The sequence below is a fragment of the Eulemur rufifrons genome, chromosome 27 (genome assembly GCF_041146395.1).
Source record: "Eulemur rufifrons isolate Redbay chromosome 27, OSU_ERuf_1, whole genome shotgun sequence".
NCBI lineage: Eukaryota > Metazoa > Chordata > Mammalia > Primates > Lemuridae > Eulemur > Eulemur rufifrons.
The window spans coordinates 19,154,442-19,175,069 of NC_091009.1; the positions used below are offsets into that span (position 1 = coordinate 19,154,442).

Sequence of the window (20,628 nt, forward strand, 5' to 3'; positions counted from 1 at the left end):
TTGATTTTGTTGCAACTTCCAACCCCTTGAAACCTGACTCATGGGCTATGTCACCAAATCTTGCAAGTCCTCTGACACGTAGCTGTGTGCAAACTCTTCAGTAAAAATCTCCCAAACATTGTGGCTGAAGGGATGAAGGGCTTATGCAAGGACTGCCACTTCTTGGTAAGAATTCCTATTTGCCTGGGAAGCCAACAGGGGCCTGTGTGACATTGAAGGCCTGTAGACACTACAGGTCACTTGTAAATCCCATAGGATTACGCACTGACATAGAGAGGCTTCAGATTCTGACTAAATGTGCGTCCATGCATGCTCACAGTCTTCTAATGACAACCCTGATTACAGCACAAACCCAGAACTAGGGTTTTCCTGTAATATCCAACAGGCAGAAGCCAAAAGTTTAAGACTCTATTGCAAAATTTTCTTTCCTCCTGGTTGGAAATTGCCTTTCTTTTTGCCTTTTATTCTCCCTTGAAACCTTTCTTCATCACCTAGTGTTTAATTCAAAAACCCAATTATTTTCAAAAAGACTCTAAAGACAATTTATAGTAGGCTTGTGTCCCATAATGACCTCCCCACCCCCACGAACACTTATTTTCAACAGTTGAGATGAGTAGCCAAAAGAGAAACAGCACCTCACTCCTCCACACACCATCAGCGCGTGGAAAGCCACGTCCATTACAGATTAGAGCTCCGAAGGAAACTAGAGGTGGCATCTGAAGATGGCCTTAGCATCATCGTGTTGGGAACAGGAGTTGGTGACTTTGGTCCTCATTTCCTAATCGTGACTCCTTTACCCAGACGCTGGCTAGTTCATTACAAGCAAGTTACTTCTCCTGTCTTCCACTTGACGATTTCAAGTGATAAAACATCACCCTGTGGGCCGGTTGTGGTGGCTCACACCTATAATCCTAGCACTCTGGGAGGCCGAGGCGGGTGGATCACTCCAGGTCAGGAGTTCGAGATCAGCCTGAGCAAGAGTGAGACCCTGTCTCTACTAAAAAAAAAAAAAAAAAAAAAGAAAGAAAGAAATTATCTGGCCAACTAAAAATATATATAGAAAAAATTAGCCGGGCATGGTGGCACATGCCTGTAGTCCCAGCTACTCGGGAGGCTGAGGCAGGAGGATTGCTTGAGCCCAGGAGTTTGAGGTTGCTGTGAGCTAGGCCGATGCCATGGCACTCACTCTAGCCCGGGCAACAGAGCAAGACTCTGTCTCAAAAAACAAACAAAAACCAAAAACAAACAAACAAAAAAAATCACCCTGTGGATTCACTTCCTGTCCCCAAATGTCCAACATGACACAGTGCCACTGTGAAGCCAGCAGAGAAGCATCTGACTTTCCACAGAGAAAGAACCTGACTACCCACTTTAATAGGGAAGTATGACCAACGGCTGCCCACCAGTCACTTTATCAGTCCCACATCAGCAAGCACCTTGAGCAACAAGTGGCCCTGCTCAAGTGTGAATGTGTGTCTTGGAGCACAGACGCTCAACGCTGGGGACGGTTTTTCACCCACGGACAACATTCACCAAAGAGCTTCACTTCACACCTTTGCTTTTATAATTTTCCACCTTCAGCCAAAGGTGGAAAATTGGGACTCAACCAAAGCATAGTCACCCGAAGCCAAGGGACCAGTAGCTAAATAAGGGTCCTTACAATGAGGGGGCTTAGGGCAAGAAGGTTCATCTGTTTATATCTCCAGCTTCCTTGGAACACAGCCTTGAGCACCGTGAGGCGGGGGGTGGAGAGAGGGGCCTTTAGAAGTTGTGGGAGAGCTGTTTCCAATGCTATGGCTTAATTTGCACAAAGACACTTCAAAATAAACTTTTTTTTCAGATGAGTTGAGGGGGTTCGACGGGTGACCCCCATCTGGTAAGCACAGGAAAGAACTGGAGCCAAACCTCGCTGTGTGTTTTTGCTGACCTGCGGGAATCCCTCTAACAGTCACTCGTCAGATGAGGTGATGATGAAAGTAAAACATGGGACGTGGCACATGTGCTTCTCTGGCCACTTCTAATTTCTTCAATTTGAAAATAATTCATCCCTGCTCCAGACCGAGCTTGCCCCACTACGAGCATGTGTACAAACACACACACACACACACTCTCTCTCTTCTAGTAACACCATCTCATTTACTAGCTCTGTTGATTGACATACAAAGTTCAGTACCGTCTGGAACTCTGCCTCCATCCCCCTCTCCTTTAGGAACACCATGGAGAGCTGAGCTTTCGCAGAGTTAGGGTTTGGTTTTGTTTGTGATCTTGTCACTGGCACCTAATTATGACATCATGTTTTAACACAAAGAGACTTGAGATTTAGGATGCAGCAGACCCAGATTCTACCCCTGGCTCTGCCACATCAAAGTGTGGCCCTTGGCAAATGCCTTAAGCTCTTCGGCCCCCAGTTTCCTCATCTGTAAAATGTGAACACCACCTAACTTGCAGGGCAGTTGGGAAGATCAGAGAAAGTGAGCAGCAGCAGAAGACATGGGAAGTGCCTTGGATCATTTGGGCTTTACTTGATGCACTATCATTCCTTGCTCTAGGACGGTTTTACCAAAGTAACAATCAAGAGAGACCCTGGAACAGAACAGAACGGAGATTGGACGATCCACCGAACTCTCTAAGCTGGGCTTTCCCCACCTGTAAAATGGGGATAATAATAGCATCTACCTCATAGAAACGTGAGGATAAAACAGGATGGAGAAAGTAAAACATTTAGCACTGTGCCTGGCCCCCGGTAAGCACCTCGACATGTCAGCCTCCTGTACTTTTTCCTAGACTCCAAGTTGCCAGCCAAAGAGCTGTTCCCGGCAAATCTTTGTTCCCCGTCCCAGCTCCCCACTCATTCAGGGATTCCTCCGAACGCTGAGCTCCTTTCCCAGCAGCCTGGCCTGCCCCCACTCTATTCAGCTCTGCTCTCCATCTCTAGATGAAGCAAAAATCTGGTAAATATTACACTTACAAGGTAACAGGTCTGGAATGCTTGGCATCCCAGGCGGAGTGCAGTTGCTTCTTGGCACCCAGACACATACACTCTGCAGCCTAGGGCCAAACTACATTTGGCCGCTGTGTGCAATTCAAATAAAGATATTAAAAATCCTCCAACTCTATAAACATTTGTACTGTTTGCTAATCAAAGGGGTTAGCTTTAAAGAAAAAAAAAACCATCTAAAAGGAACTTAGCATGCTGAATACTCTCCCCAGGTTCAGATCTTAAGGAACACGACATACATGTGTACCACGTAGGTGTCTAACTTGGTATGATAGCACAGTGATTTACATATTTTAGGCTAGGTGGAAGCTACTTCTAGAATGGAATGCCTGGCCCCAAACATACAGACCTAGGTCATTTTCATTCTGGAGCTTGTGCCTTTAACCATTATACCACAGCACTGCTCTGGGGTCACGTGGTTGGTAATCGACTTGAACCTCTAATTAATGAAAGCAATGATGACAGTGGCAGCTTTGGTGGGTGGGTGTTCCAGCTCTACCACTTAATGGCTTGGGCAAGTTATTTAAGCTCTCTCTGCCTTGGTTTCCTCATGTGTGAAATGAGAAGAATGATACTATTATTGCCAGGATCAAATAATTCAGTATCTCCAAAAATGCTTACAAGAGTACCTGGAGTATATGAAGCACTACGTAAGTATTATCATTAATGACGTTCTTGTTGTTATTGGCCAAATAACAAATATAAATGAAAGGAACTAAAACACGGGTACTTCCCAAAGGGTAACTAACTCCTTAAGGAAAAGAAGTTAAATGCAATTGGACATTTTTAGACCTATCTTTCTCCATTAACTAAAAGCATATAAAGAAAAATGGTAAAATGAGATTATATCACAGCCAGTGGACTTAAACTTGATCTTCCCTGACTCAGATGTCAGGATTCACTGAATTTTTCTCGGGCATAAGAACGGAAAAAAGATACCATTTTTAACTGGCTTCATCTGACCTTCCAGATATTTAAGCTCAGAACTTTTAAATAAAACCTCTCTCTAAATGGCAACCTTGAGAAAAAAACATGAAAGCTGAGTTTGAGCATTAGGTACAACATTTTCATAAGGTTAAAGAAAAGGTACCACATTCTCTTGGTCTGCTTTTATAACGAAGGTACTAAGGAGGCCAGATTTCTCCTGTGGGTGGCAGACGGTCATGTTTCTAGGACTGCTGGGACGACACTTAGAATCTGCTGGCAGGCACCCTCCTGGACTTAGCTGGCCTGGGAAGGTCTGCTCGGGAGGGTGACGGCCACAGACCCAAAGAGGAGGCTACTTTCACGCCATCTCCACACCTCTTCCTATTACCTTCCTTTCCTCTCTTTTCCTCCCTCTGTGTGCACTCACAGCTCCTGCTGTGGCCTCGGCTCCCTTCTGTGCAAGAAAAATTAAAAACAAAACACTACTAAATAATGATTAAAACTAAGGAGGGGCGGCCAATGGGAGGCTTCATCTCAGGATCTTGCTCATTTTAAAGAAGATACAGCAAGAGGCCAGAATTAGTAAGAGACAAGAATAGTTTTCTCACTCAGTGAGGCCTTCTGGGACCTCAGATGGCATTCTTCAGAAGCATCTATCCTGCCTCCCAGTGAAACTGGGCAGAGTTTCTCTCCAGCCACAGCCCCCCAGGGTGCAGGCAGGATTGGCTTTTCCCGGGATCCGGGCTGGGACAAGGCTGAGCAGCAGAGGGGCAGGTGACCAGCAGAAGAGCAGGCCTGTTTGCACTTCACAGAGCATAAGTATTTCCCAATGTAAAGTGCATTGTGGGAGGAGCACTAAACTGAATGAATCACAGTGCTGATTGGGGGTGAGGAGGGATGTCCCTGTGGTTAACCACATTTTACGGGGGTTTTTTTATTGATTGCAGTTGTATTGAAAGAGACATGACTCACACATACCATATTCCAAGCCACGTAAAGTGCTAGGTTCTAATGGAATTTCAATGTATGAAAATGTCATGAACTATACTACAAAATCTGAAAAGTTTTGCTATCAACATAGATATCATTTGCTTCTATCCTCAAATAGCTAAAGAAGAGGCTGATTTTTCTATTTCCCCTTTTTAGTTTAAGCCTGTGGCTATTCACTGCTCCGGATACACATTGTTTTGTGTGTATTAGGGATCGCTTCTCCTAAAAGCTGGTTTGATTAGCCAACCACCTTCTTAAGTGTTCTGATTGCACTTGGCTTGTAAATGCCATCCAGTGATTTTTTTTTTTTTTTTTCTGCTTTGTGTAGGGTAGTTTACAAATCTGTCTCCACAAATGGGCTATAAACTACTGGAGGGCAGGGATAATATAATAACAACAATAAAAACAATAAGAATAACAACAACAAAAGCAGCGTCCCATTTAGATAGGGGATAAGAAACAGAGGCTTAAAGAGCTATGTAACCAGAAAGAGTAACACCTCTACTTAAACCTAGTCATGTGACCTGAGTTCCTTCCCTCTGGGCTGCTGGTGCCGATCCTTCCAGAAGGAATCCATCCCTTACTTATCTCCTTTTTATCCACCTGCATAATTCAGCCATCAAGCCCTGGAGGCAATATATGCTCAGTGAATATTAACTGAATTACATGGAATAAAACAAAATTTTCCAGGTCATTGTCTTCAGGAAGCACCCAGGCAGAGCTTAAAGTGAGATGACAAGGAATCAAGATGGTTGCTGTACCATCCCTTTGTAGAAATAGTTACTAACACACATAGTCCTCTTAGGCTAATTCGGAGGGAGTTTCTGGCTCTCCTAAAAGACCAAGAATGCCATACTGTCTTGTTTACTTCTACCATTTTTTTTAATTTTATTTTGTGGTAAGAACACTTCACATGAGACCTACCCCCTTAACAAATTTTTTAAGTGTATGATATATTATTGTTGACTGCAGGTACAACATTGTACGATAGATCTCTAGAGTTTATTCATCTTGCTTAACTGAAACTTATGCCTGTTTATTAGTAACTCCCCATTTCCCCCTCCCCCCAGCCCTGGCAACCACCATTCCCCTTTTTGATTCTATGAATTTGCCTACTATTATAGATACCTCATATTTTTTAAAAAACTATCTCCAGTATTATTTTCCTCTCACAGAAATTGGTATTACTTTATATTATTTTTAGACTTTGGAAAAAAAAAAATCACTCACTGTTCTCAATGTATGCCAACATGACATTAAAAACATGGACTGGAATTTCTAGTTTTTCTATGGTTCTCAGAATAGAAAAGCAAAAAATTTAAAAGCTTCAAGGATCACCTTAAAATGAATAAACGAATGAATGACAATGTATTCAGCTCCTACCATGTGAAAAACATTTTTATGTTTAGATAATTCTTTCTTTAAAGAACCATTAAGGATTAGGGTTGGGTTTTTTTTTTTTTTTTTTTTAACTAATTCTCATTTTTCAGAAAAAAAAAAAAAAAACGAGGTTCAGAAAAGGTAAATGACTTGCCCAGTGTTACATAGTCAGCATTTTACCCAGGTCTCCTTTATGCAAAGCCTGTATTTTCTTTCTACTATAGGATAGACTAATTGTCACCCTCAAAAGTCATTGTTGGCTCACATGTGAGTCACTTTCTTGGCTTATCAACAGCAGGTTGGGATCAAAAAAACCAAAGGTTGACATCTTCACAAAGTTTAAAGGAAGGGACCACCGTCTGTTACACAAAGCAAAAGGAACAGAAAGGCCCATTATATGAACTCGTCTGTCTAGACAGATGACTAAACAGGGGTCCCTCCAGGGTTAGACTTGAATTTCCTCCATTCAGCCTGCTGGATATTTAGCAATAAAAAAAAAGAATTAAAAAAAAAATGTTTAAAGGCTGTAGTACTAATCCAACCCCTCCTACACTACCCAGAGAGTAGTTTAAAAGTATTTCAGGGAAACCTACATGTGCTAAAATTTTAAGCAGAAATCAAATTGAGACAAGAAAAGCCCTAAAATACTTGTGCTGTCTGGCTACAGACCCAAGAGCACAGGCCTAAACGTCCTTTTATAACTCCAGTGACAGCAGTTTGAACTCACAGAGGGAACAGGGTCTCATCCAGGTGTCCCTGTAGTAGGGGACAAGAATGCATCCAAGTTGGGCTTCTCATCTTTCACGTGGGCTGGCAATCAGCTTCTCTCCCGTTCCTTATGTGCCCTGGGGATGCTGAACTTTTTCTAACTTATAATATGAAAAATGCTACTTAGCGTGGAGAAAACATCAGCGTCCTTTCATCAAGGCTGAGAGATATAAATGGAGGCTGGTGATGATACGATTTCTCTTACAAGCCTACTAATATTGCTATGCTGAGTATACAAAAAGCTCCTCCAGGTAGGCAATTAGGAGTTGGCTAGCAGACCACAGGGCGCCCTGGAGAAACTGGAAGCACGCCAGTTGACTAAGACTGCTTTCATTTCCCAAGAAGGCCTTAGCAGTATGCAGGGCGCTATTGCTATTATGGCCCATATTTGCAAAATTTCATTCACTCCCTCATTTGACAAATACTTATTAGATGCCTCAATAGGCAAGCTTCCTTCAAGAATATAAGGACTGACAGGGTGCTGCCAGGAATGGGCTATGGAATTTCTAGGGTCCTGCCCACTGTTAGATGCTGATACCATTCTAATCTTTTAACGGGCATTAGAGAATTAACATGGTCGTTTAAGTAAGAAGTACTCAGATTTACCAGCCTGCACAAAACAACAACAACAAAATCAGTTGTCCTATTCAGGAACACAATTAAAAACCATGAGGGTTTTATATTGCACACTCTAATTATCACCCAGCCTGGGCAAGAGGAGAACTGCAAGTATGCACTCATCCTCTGTATACATTCATATGAGAAGAAACTACTTCCATTCTGCAAATGGGGAACACAAAGAACATGCATGAGCTAAGCTCAGAGGCCCCTGCTTAATTCCAGGACCAACCAGTCTTCAAGCCTGTGGGTTCTGCAGCCTGCCTTAAACTTTCACAGGATTGTAGGAGAAAAAATACTGCACTTAAGAGAAAAAAGAAACACATCCAAACCTATCTTTTTCATTTATGAGAAAAGAAGAATGATTCCCTAATGTATGTAGATACATATGATTCTCACTCAAAAAAGGATTCTCCTTTTTTGACATCTCATTCCTTCATCCACATTTTTCTTATTTAAATTTAAATGTATCATCTTCAGGGAGTGATTAATAGGATGAGTTTTGGAGTCAGACAGACTGAGTTCAAGTTCTGGCTCTGGCACTTATTAGCTGTGTGACTATAGGGAAATCACACATGATGTCTGTACAGCTTAGTAACAATATTGATAAAATGGAGAATAATAATAGCGTTTATGTATAGTGCTAATATGGGGATTGTCCCAGAGCCTAATATAACCATTCAGTAACTGATGGTTAGCGTTACTATTAATCATATTACCATTAAAGACAAAAACCACCCTCCCCATCCATCAACAACCCGACCCAAACAGATGCCTTTTCTTCATGCAGAAATTCACTCAGAGTATAACATGGATAGCCAGACAGAGCCACACAGTTTTACTGAGAACTATGTAAGCCCCCAAAACAGAGGTTCTCAACTCTGGCTGCACATTAGAATCTCTTGGGGAACTTTCTAAAGCTAAAGATGCCAGGTCCCACTCCAGATCAGCTGAGTCAGAATTCCTGGAGGTGGGCCCCAGCCTAAGTAACACAAGTAATACGTTAAATGCTCCTCAGGTGATTGTGATGAATAGAGAAGTTGAGAACCTCTGCCCTACAGCTCTCAAACAGAAACCACAGCCCTGACAGTCAAAGCTCCCAACCAAGGACCTAAGCAGTTTGATATCTGAAGCCTAAGTCCAAGTTTTTGCCATGGGGTTAGCTGCTAAGCGTTGCCTAGTAGGTTAGCTGTTCTTGGTGTTTCACCTGTTCCCTTCCTAACAATGTCACTAGAGTTAATGATCCTTGCAGTCACAGTGGCCGCAGTACCTTCCTGGTCTCGTGAGCATGGACAACGGACAAGATAAGTAGCAGTCTTGGGAAAACAAGCAACGAGAACCAGAAAAACAGAGAAGCAACCCCTGCTGCAGATGTGAACACATACGAAGTCAGCTCCACTTCGGAACAAAGATACAATCCAACTGAATATTAGAAAAATATGGTCTGACCATTTAGATTTCAGAAGGATCCAAAACCAATTTAGACTCCAGCCGGTGGACAAAGTTCACATTCAGCAAAACAGCTCCAGCAGTTGCATCATACACACAACAGGGCAATTCAGAAATACAGATGTCCAGCCATGTGCAAAACAATGCTTTCATTTTTTTTTCTTCTCTTTCCCACCACTGACCCTGAGAGCAGGCTGGAAAAGCTCAGCATCTGTTGCTACTAAGAATAGGCTGTAGAGATGACTATTTATGAACTTGCAAGCACCAAGCTACCTAGCACACTCAGGGGCGGTCAGAGTGGATCGCTGTCACTATGTTGAGAGTCACACAGCAGATGTCCCATGCCAGGCAGGGTTCCTTTCCAGTTTGTTCACAGGATACAACAGGTAGGAGCACGACTCTAAACAGACTACCTGCTGGGCCACTGTCAGGAGACCAAGGTTCAGGTTCGGCAGGTCGAGGGAACTACAAGGCACACATTGTTTACACTGGCATGGAACTCACACAAGAGAGCTAAGAAACAGGAAAGTCATGCTCCTTCTAGCAAATAGTTAAGCATCTACAGACTCTCATGGAAACTTAGCCTGAATCCTTACTGTGGACAACATCTACCAGACACTGCTGGGCAGGCAAGGACCACGCTGGCAACCTAGGACTCTAAGGCTCAGGGATGTCACTACACGTTTCAGAGGTAAGCCTGAGTTTCGGAGTTTCCCTGACAGATGTAAACTTCATCTAACACATCAGAACTTGCTTTAGAAACTTGGTACTCCCAACTGTACCTTTTACACCAGATAAACCTGTCTCCATTAGAGGAGTATGCCACTGATAAAAATGGGGAGAAATAACATTTATGTCTGTCTTATAAAATCAGCCTACTAAGTATTCAGCAAATATCCACGATAAAGCCCTCCATGTTTCCACAGTGACAGCAATAGCGTGGACCCAATCATGTCATGCCCACAACACAGAAAGTTTTTAACCTGGGTGAAATCTTTCTCTCTTTCCCCTCTCCCTTGTGCCCCCTTCCTGCCCTACTGAGATGAGGCATGGTCAAGTGACTTGCTTTGGCCAGTGGAAGGTAGAGGAGGGTGACTGCTATGTCTCCCGGTTCTGCTATGAAGTCAGTATTGCCCGGGTCCCGGAAAGGAGAGCTCACAGAGCAGAGCCACAGCCAGCCCACGAGGCCATCTAATACGAACGAGAGATAAACCTTTGCTGTATGCCATTGAGATGGAGACAAAAGCTCTATATGGCACTCTTGAGTTTATAAATCAATGCCATATTGCACAAAGTCCCATTTATACCACAGCACATCATTACATGGATGTTTATATACAACAGATCCACGATGTCTTCTGAATGCATCAACTTTGACTGATAAATACTTGATATGACAATATTGTCCTATTCTCCTGACTCAGCATTTCTAAGCAATTCTCTTATAAGAAGATATCAATTTTTTCAAAGGCCACACTCGCATTTCTTGCTGTTTTGCAATTCATTGAACTGGTAGTCATGCAAGCTCACAAAAGAAGAACCAACATGAAAGGGGAAAATCTTCTCCTTCCAGAAAACATAAATAACTTCCTATTGCTGCTAGACGACTGCCAAACAACAATCTCAAAGGTTATCTTTTAAGTGGCAAATATCATCTCTCAATGAGGTTTCCTTCACCTCTCTGGGCCAAGCTAAGCAACTCTTATTCTGGCCTCTCAGATACCTTCCTTGTAATCAACCACATGGTGTTGGCTTTTTGTTTTCGTTTGGTTGGTTTGGTCTGCCTGATTTCCTAAGTCACAGGCTCCCTGAGACAGGATCTCTGCCCTCTTCTTACAATTACCACCTAGCACATAGTAGATACAATTGATATTTCTTGTAGAGATGGATGAAGGAATAAAATCAACATACCAGTGTAAAGCCTTGCTATTCAAAACTGAAGAGTTAGAAAGCAAACTCTGGTCCAACTGAAATGCTTTTTGAATGATAAGAGACATAGCTTTAAAAATTCTATTATGACCTCATTTCAAAGTTTAGGCAAACGTCCTTCTATTTCATGCACAAGGCACAGCTGGACAGATCCACAGATCCTTCCAAGTCTGACTGTCTGTTTCACACAGGCAAAGGTAGTTTGTCCTCCTCCTAAGGCCAAAGCATGGCCACCTATGAGTTTAGTGCCATATGTTCCTGGCCACCGAGTTGAAGAGGGTCATGATGAGGCATCATAGCAACTACAAACTCCAACAGCCGCCATTCCACACGTGTCCACACAACATGGGAGACCCAAGGGGCTATTTTCACACACAGAAGGGTGCAGAGCTGCCTTGTTTTCAGAAAGGAAGGGGATGAGTTGCCAATAACTCAGGACTACTCATTAAAAACAATCAAACAGAAAAACATATTCTACATATAAAACCCACTGTAACCTGCCTAGCAAACTATTTGCTAAAGAAGAAACTCAGCACAAGGCAAGTCTGTTTGAGATTCTTGTTATGGTGCAGTGTCACCTGGAAATGCAGTTGCGAAGTGCCATTCCAGCGCATTACAAAGACCTCCTCACTGGACTTCCTGCTCCTACCTTAGCCAACCTACATATGTACCCTACATTCTCAACAGCCACAGCGATCCCTTGGCTTAAACCACCCTTCTCTCCATTTTCTTTAGAGGAAAAGCCACAGACCTTACAAGGGGCTACAAAGCCCCACATCACCCATCCCTAATTATTTCTCTAATCTCCTCCCCTAGGACACTTGTGACAATCCTTGAACATGCCAGTAACAGCACTAGCTGTTCCCTCTGCCAGAATAGAATAGAATAGAACAGAATGCCCTTCCCTAGACAGCCCCGGATTACTCTGACCTACTTCAAGTCTCTGCTTAAATGCCACCTTCTAAATGAATTCTTCCATGCCCAGCTTATTTAAAATTGCACCTCCTCTCCCCATCCCCCTGACCAATCTCTTTTTTCCCTCCTTAACATTTATAAAATTATACCGTTCTCATTTAATCTTTATTATTAATTGTCTACCTTACACCACCAGAATGTAAGCTCCCCAAGGGCAAAGATTTTTGCTATTTGATTCACTGATGATATCACCAGAGGCTAGAATGTGCCTGATGCAAGCTGATAAGCCATAAATACTAGTGAATGAACTAATATATTATAAGAATATCCCCTCTTTACCTTTGTCTTCCCAGGATCTCTGCATGCATTTGACTTTTATTTTAAAATTATATCTATATTTATAGTTAATGTAGCAATCTTTTAACTGAAGGATTTGCAGGAAATAAGATTAACACTATCCAGTCATTCTCATATGTCAATAGCCATGTGGGCTGTTTAGTGATGCAGAACATGTAGGAGAACTAGGTATTTCCCTCAATAGTTCAATGGCCAAAACCACGACAGTGTTACAGACTATGGTCAGATTCAAAATATTGGGCAGTTCAAAAATAACATCAGGAAACCAGGAGGCATAGGGTTGCACAAAGAAAATACCAAGCAATTTATCATTCACTTTACTTTTTAATAGCTTGGTCAGATTCTCACCTGCTCCAATGCCTCTTGAGAAAAACACTATTTAGAAAGAGAAACCTGCAGTTACCCGAAGCTGAGTTTGGCTGAGATAGTAGAGTTTACATTCCTTTGTTGGCCGGGTCCTTACCCCGTGGAATGTCACAGGATGGGATTCAGGCCATGAGGAGGTCAGTAGTGCTTTGACCAAGCGCTACTTCAGGGGATTCTACACTACCTTATACATTCTATGACATACGCTACTTACACATTAAACATCAGCTTCGAAACCCCCTCCCACTCCACAGTTGCCCTTGAGTGCAGGAATTCACTCCCATCTGTAACTTCTAGACTAGGCATCTGCCACCCACCCCGACGTGATTAATTCACTTCCTTGCACACTCATTGTCCTCCTCCGAGGTGAACAGTGAGCAGGGGCTATGCGTGATGCTCTTAACGACAAGTGTACCTCAATATTTACATGCATTTGGGAAACTGGAACGCACGGGGCATAAACCGCACTGGGGCTGTGGGCTCAGGGACCCGCACTTGGAGGACCAGCTGAGCAAACAGGCCCCACTGGATCTGAACCGCTCCGCGCGGGCTGGCCGAGTAAACAGACCCGCATCATCAGAGCATCCGCGGCCTCGCGCAGCCGCGAACTGCAGCGAGGTCAGACGCACCTGCCTGCGGCGCCTGTGTCAAGCGTGCAGACCCCTCGGCTCCACCCAGCCGGGCGGTTCTGACCCGGCAGGTCTCAGGGAGGGCAGGGAACCTGCGAGACGTCTCGGGAGACACAAATGCAGACCACACTTGGAGGAGCACCATCTCTGACTCTTAACCGATCTACTTAAAAGCCTCTTACTCAGGAAATCCTTTTTTAAAAAATGAAATTCACCTTCATGACTGTTAATCCATGCCATCCTAGAGAGGCTGTCTCCATTGCTCATCCTCCGGCTTCTTACATCTCATTAGCATAACGTGTAGGCAGGCTAAGCTCCTCTTAACCGATATCATTGGGGATAAATGAATTTAAAAAGAGAAAAAGTGGGCTGTGAGGAGCATGGGCTATTTCATGCTCCAGGGTATTGGATTTGACGCTGATGAAGCATCGGCCGCTGCCAGTCCAATCACTGGCGTCGGAACACGTCGTTATCAACACCGCCCAGGTTAGACAGCGAGAAAAAGCAAGAGGCGCCACGGGCCTCACGCTCCCTCCAACCGCTCCCAACATCTCCTTGGAATGGAGAGGCGGTTCACGCAAGGTGACAGGGATGGCCCCGGAGCTGCTTGGCACCGGCTGACTCCACTTAACGAGTGCTCAGAATCACACTCAGCACGGAGAAATTCACCCTGACCCTGGACGTCTGCCCCCTGGCATACGCTCACTTACATTTTTACTCAATTACTATTTCTAAGAACAGAGACAAAAAAAAAAAAAAAAAAAAAAAATGCAGAGCCCCACTGCTCAGCAGCCTTGCGTGGAAGGTCTGCAGGGGTCTGCAGGGGTTTCACGCAGCCCGGCGGCGGGGTGGGGTGGGAGAGCCTCCCGCTGCATGGGAATCTGCGTGGAGCCTGTGCCTTACCTCCCCTTCCACACCCTCGGAGACACTCCTGATTTTCCCAGGCTCGCTGAGGAGCAGGGTGGGTTCCCAGTGTTTTTTCACCAAAGGAAGAGAGAAGCTCGCAGCGATGAAGTGACCGAAAATAACCCTGAGCGAGAAGGAGTGTCTGCAAAGAAAAACCACCCGAAGAACCAGGGGCGGCCTCTCCATTTGCTTATTTCTATGGGAGGAAAAGATGAAAAGGAAATGAAAGGAGTAGGTAAGAAAGTTATAAAATGAATGGGAGAGGATTCCAAAGGAAAAGCAAAAAAAAAAAAAAAAAAAATGGGGGGTCTCAGGGGTCTGTGGTCCAAGCCAGATCTGAATTCAGAATTTTGCTCTGCCCCTACCTAGCTCTGAGACCAAGGACAAGGTATTTACCTCTCCAAACCACAAGTTCCTGAAAAATGGAGATCATCCTCTTGGCCCTCCAGATCAACCAACGTGGGGAAAATAAGGATGAGGTGTCTTAAGTGCCAGGGACATATGGGGTATTTAATAAATGTTTTCCTTCTCTCTTTCTCTTCTCTTTTCCTTTCCAAATAGCCAGTCAGCGAGTGGGAAAATATCGGAGATTGACCTCCTTGGTTTAGATAGTGAAATCAAATTAACATTTAGAGCTTAAGAACAAAACTATAAGGTCTCACAAAAAGGAGCTTTGAAAGTATGGGTTAAACCTTTCACTCTTGATTCCCATTGCAGCTACTAGCCACTTTGAGGCTTTCTGTGCTAAAATAAATGTCTACTCTCAATAGAATCAGTCCTTTTTGAGGAAACCCCAGCTTAGCTGACTGTAAATAAGTTATACTGATTTCTAAGAAGCAATGTCAGGCACAGTAAATTGCAGAATAGGACATCCAGCTTCTCCTAGGATAATAAAAAAATTCCCTTTGTCTCTGTCCAGGACCTCCACCCAAATTTAGAATCGACATAATCCAAACCTTCTCAGAGCCTCAAAAATATGTAGTGAACCCATGCCAGGATTACAAGTCTGTTTCCTTTCTTCCTGAGCATGGTTCAGGGCAACTTTAGCCACTGAATTCCTTGAGTGTCAGGATCAAGGAGACTCTTTGATCCTGTTCTTTCTGTGGACTCATTGCCCAGCATACAGCAGGCATTCGTCAATGCTGGCTGAATTGATCAATGTTCCAAATTAGACAGGGGTGGAGACCTCTGGCTTTGGTGCCCCTCAGTCTAACATGTGGTGCTGGCTCTGAGGAGCTTGCACTTGGTCTGAGGGTCAGGACTAAGTGGGTTGAGCAAGTGGTAAGCTGCCAGGTGTAGTCAGCTGAGGGCCCGACCCATGACAGTCCATTTCCTCATGCAACCCAGGCATGTCAATACGAAGGTCACAAACAATGGCATCAGCATAACTATGCCAAGAGTCTCCCTCTAGATTCTAGAACCTTAAAGGAGAGAAAATCTCCTTTCACTTTAGTTCAATACAGAATACATTAACTGAGCAACTACTATGTGTCAGAAATAAGAATATAGACACAAATAAGACATAAAAAAAAGGAACATTCCCTTGACATTCAGGCCATACTGGTCAACCCTCCAGAGAGTAGCCTCTGCGAGGGTCAGGAAATCAATATTTCAAATCATTCTGTGACTCCTGGAACACATAGCTCATTCCCCCCATCATTCTTTCACATACTGCAATCAAATGAATTGTATTACTTCAAAGCTCTTCATCAGTTTTGCTCATATAAACTCCAACTAGAAAATTCCAGGCACCTTTGTGCTGGCTCAGCTACAAGGCTGCATGTTAGAATCCTATTTTGCCTTTGACAAGTTCCCCACAGGAGACAAATACTAAAGATGGACTCGATACAACTATGTCAAACGAGGAATAAAGCAGACAAGTGTACTCACCAAGGTACCCACAGAGCACCTGGGACTGTCTGGTGCACAAGCTGCCCACTGAGCCAGAGGGTGTTGTAACAACTGGGCAGACAGCTAGGAGTTTTAAAAAGCACAGTCATTAGCTATTTTACTGAAGAGATGCCTGGCACAGAACTATACAAAGATTCAAAGCAGAAGAGGGACTCACTGAACGTTCTTATCATTCCCCCAGAAATCTAAGGTGCCTGCTACCTGGGGCCAGGGGATTAGACACCAAGGACCAATGGAGGATTCTGGATTCTAGTCCCAGAATTTCTGGAATCCCTTAGTCAGCAGTCAGACTTCTGAATTCGGTTTTCCCTTTAGCATGCTCTAGGGTTAAAATAACAATGTACAATTCATATACTGAAATGGTAAAATAAATACCTTGATTTATATTCGAGATGAATAAGAAAGGCCATGCCCTCCTTTGACAAAAGACAGCCTACCTATTAAGAATAAAACTTTGTTTTTCGTTTGGCTGGCCTATCAGTGTTCTTAAAACCACCTGTCATCATTTCCAACCTGCACATGAAAACTCCTTCTCAAATGAGTCAAAAATACAAGTGCATATTGGTTGGAGGCTACTTAGCTATAGTTTAAAGAGGTGGAGCTCTTTGAAATGGATTAAACATATCTTCCATAATAATTCTGATATCCAGAAATCCTGACCTTTGCTTTCTTTAAAGTAACACCAACCCAATGTGTATATTGCCCACCATATTCTTAGAAAAGAAAATACACAAAAAAATACTTCAAATTGAAGAGAAAATACGCTGAGTGTTCAAAGGCTTTCCTATCTATGGTAGGGTCAATAAATACAGGATTTTTGCATGAGAAGATGGGGATTAAAACTCCCATTCTGTCATTGGTTTCCGGTAAGTCCTTGGACAAGTCCCTGAACTTGCCCAAGCCTCTGTGTCTAGAAGGTGAAGCAGACACAATGCTAACCCAGAGACTTGTTATAAAAGTGAAACGAGATGATATATTTAAAAGAGACTGACAAATAAAAGGTGATCAAGGAATGTAATCATATTAGTTATCTAATGTATGTGATAAAAGAAGCCCTGATTGCCTTCTAATCCTGTCAAGAATATAGTTCTTTCCTAGCTACTTACATAAATTTAGAATCCATGCACTTTCTAGTCATATATATAGATAGAACGTGTCTTCTAGGAGTAACATTGCCACTGTTCAGACCTGACTTGACAACTTCTTTTGACAAAAGACAAAGGCCATATGGACTCCTCTCTCAATTTTTTTTTTTTTTTTTTTGCCAGATTTGTGCCTGCCACTTAATTTTAAAATGGATAATGAAGGCCTTTTCCACACCCTGGAACTCACCATCTCCACCATTCAGCCCACTGACAAGATCCCAGTGACACAGACTTGTCATACATGTGTGGATCACACCTTCTAGTCAGAATGCTCTTTAATTGAGATACGGGGCTCTGAAGGGCTGGCGTGGCACGGAAGACGAAGAGACCCAACACCGGGGCTCTATAAGTACACGCTGCTGTCATGTTGGCACCATATGCTGGTTCCAGCTGACATCTGCTCACATATGTCCCCACCAATAAGCAACCATGTTGTTTATTTTTAGAGCCTTCTCCACAGTCTTACAGGAAGAAATCCCCTCAAATAACCAGTCAGCAAAGACAGGAAGCGACACGGGATATAAACTGTTTGTCACAAGATTAGCAAGTCAAACAAAGTTTGCTCCTTCCTACCTGACCTTTAAAAAGAGATGCTGAAAGTGATCGTACATAAAAATCTCACAGACTACAACCAGGGAAAGGCAGGCTAGGCAGAGCAAATCACTGGGTTAGCAATACTTTTTCTTCACACTATGGCCCTATGCATTTCTTGGGGGGATTTAAGTCCTTTTCCTGGGAAACAGCACCTTCTTCAGGCCAGTGTATGCCGTGGTGCAGAAGAGGGACAATTCCATTCAACAGATTTCAGATCTCTGAAATTGCCCAAGGTCACCCAGGTCCTAGGAGTTCATGTGAGAACAAGGTGATGTAACTATTGTCATTTGCCATTTCCAGCATGCAGCCCTCAAGTAGGCACCTTTGGTTTGCTTTCACTCTGCTCTAAAGTTGCAGTATTAAAATCCTTTCTTTTCTTTCTTTCTCTTTCTTTTTTCTTTTTAAGCAAGGCCCAAGGACAGGGAGCTCTGGTGCTAAGGCAATGCCTCAGAAGTTAAGACCATGAATTGGATGGAGATATCAGGTTTCTAACGGTGATTGTTCAGGCCACAGAAAGTAGTCCCTAGTTTTAAATAATCAATTTTCAATAATCTACTTGATTGAAGTGGCACTGTGGTATGGATACACTTTATTTAGAACAGTGAGGCTTTCGATATATATGAAAATGCTTGTAAAATATAACCCATTATGAAAATCGGAGACATTTATAGTCTCAGAAACATAATATTTTTTAGAAGAACTTGGGCACTCACTAATTGATAATGGGGAACTATAGGTCACACAAGTCGTAAGGTAGAAATCAGAGCTAGAATTAAATTTCACATGGGTAATTTACAAAATAAGTGACTACGAAGTTAACTATAAAAGTGTTGGGGTTCATTTTTGACACAGCTAAGAAATAAAGCAACAAAATAAACACACACAGTGTTTCCAGAGTATGTTTCTGAACTACCCATGTGAGAATCACCTGGCCTTCTTGTTAAGACGTAGGTTTCTGAAGCCCACCTTAAAACTACTGAATAATTATCTAGATGGAGGTGAGGGATAAAGGCTTGGGAATCTACCTTTATAAAAGTACTACAGGTAATTCTTCTGCATGGTAAAATTTGAAAACCACTCGTACAGGCCTTTGTGACTTACAGGTTAGAAAGGAGCTTTACAAAACCTCCTTTGATCTCAAAACCATCCAACTAGGTGGATCAAGGAAAAATTATCCCCTCATCAGGGTGATTTGTTCTGAGTAAGTAGTTGTTTTGTGTACTGTGTAGGTGTCTGTATGACAGAGATAAAGCCACTCTTGTTGCAGTGATATTTTAAGCAGAATTAGATGTCATTAAAAACAAAGTTAACTATAAAAGTATTTAGTTTCAACTAAACTCCATATCAAATAAACTCCTGCCTGCCCCAATCCCTCCAACCCTTCTGCAAAGATATACAATGCATCTCTACTATAATACAGCAATTCTATAAGTGGGTACTATCACTCCTCCCAACACTAAACTACAATGAGTTTCTACTCTTCTCTAGAGAATTCCCAGCAAATGTTACTGAGAAAGGGCAAACTGATCCAAATGTATAATGATTTGGGGTCAGCTTGGATCAAGATCCTGTTTTGAGAATCCGAGTGCTTGTGACAAAGAGTTAATGAAATTAGACATGACTCTACACACATAGTTTCGTTATTGATGGTGATATTTCCTGACAGTGGAATTCTTCTGAAATATCTCTGTCTCCAAAACAAATTAGCACCAGTCGCCTCATTCTATGGAGAAGAAAAGCACATGTTTAATAGGTGGAACAGTGGCAGTCCAGGAGTTCCTTCATAGATCTGACCAGTGACTTTAGTTAATACACTACAACCTAAGGCTTAATACTATGAAGAGGTACTAGGGAGTGACTAAATTACTATTCCAATCAATTTGATTTTTAAAAAATGCCTGAAGATGTCTCAGATATAAAACAGGGTGGAGAGAGAGAATAGCAGCCCAACGTGGTAGAGTTTAACAGACGTCTCTAAAGGTAGGACCAGCTGTTCCAGAACTTGGGGTGATGGCTATAATTCAGCTTTGGTTCTGCCCAGCTGCTTTCAGGTAAGGGCCAGGAGGTTTGGAGCACTTCTTCCTCTATCTTCCCCTCCTTACCCTACAGAACCCAAAATGTCAAGGGATGAACTTGGACGTAGAAACATTTGCCCACAGAAAGCCCTCACTGACCTCCGAGGAGATAGTTCCTTGACCAAATCACCCATCCTCTGCCAAGAAATGTTCTTGGTCTGTGATTATTTTTTTCTCCTTGTAAAGTAGAATCAGAATAAGTCATCCACACCCTTTTTGGACTTTCTGAGCTAAATTACAAGACTTCATTATAAAGCAAGTAGAAAGAACTTTAGCCGCATTGCCATGAAGATGTCAAGGCAAAAGTGAAAATGAGATTAAGCCAACAGACAGGGAAATAATGACTACATAAAAAAGAAACCCCCCAATGGAGGGAAAAGCAAAGTTACTGCTACATCTGGTGTAGACAGAACAATTCCTGATAAATTTGGTCTAAGCAGCATTGAAATTACCACCACTGAAATGAATCCAAAACTTCAAAATTAAATTGTATTTCCCAGAAAATTCCCATTTATGTTTTGGCAACAATAAATATTTTAGTGGTTTGAAAGTCCGCTAAAAAGTACACAGTAATCTTTTTCAGATAGAGAGATCTACAAAGACCAGTGGACTTGTGGTCATTTCAGTGTGTCTCTCAGAACCAAACTCTGCATTCTTGTTCACAGGATGAA

At 42.7% G+C, this 20,628-nt stretch overlaps 1 protein-coding gene across 2 annotated transcripts in view; it reads right to left on the minus strand.

The window, feature by feature from the left end:
- The window catches only part of TGFB2 (transforming growth factor beta 2), a 76,511-nt gene that overhangs the window by 45,783 nt on the left and 10,100 nt on the right, over positions 1 to 20,628 (minus strand). The window contains exon 2 of one of the 2 annotated variants that reach the window (XM_069459521.1): positions 16,123 to 16,206. The exons of the other annotated variant lie outside the window; for it this stretch is intronic. Within the exon in view, the coding sequence (XP_069315622.1) occupies positions 16,123 to 16,206 (84 nt within the window). The remainder of the gene's footprint in view (positions 1 to 16,122; positions 16,207 to 20,628) is intronic. 2 annotated transcript variants of the gene reach the window in all.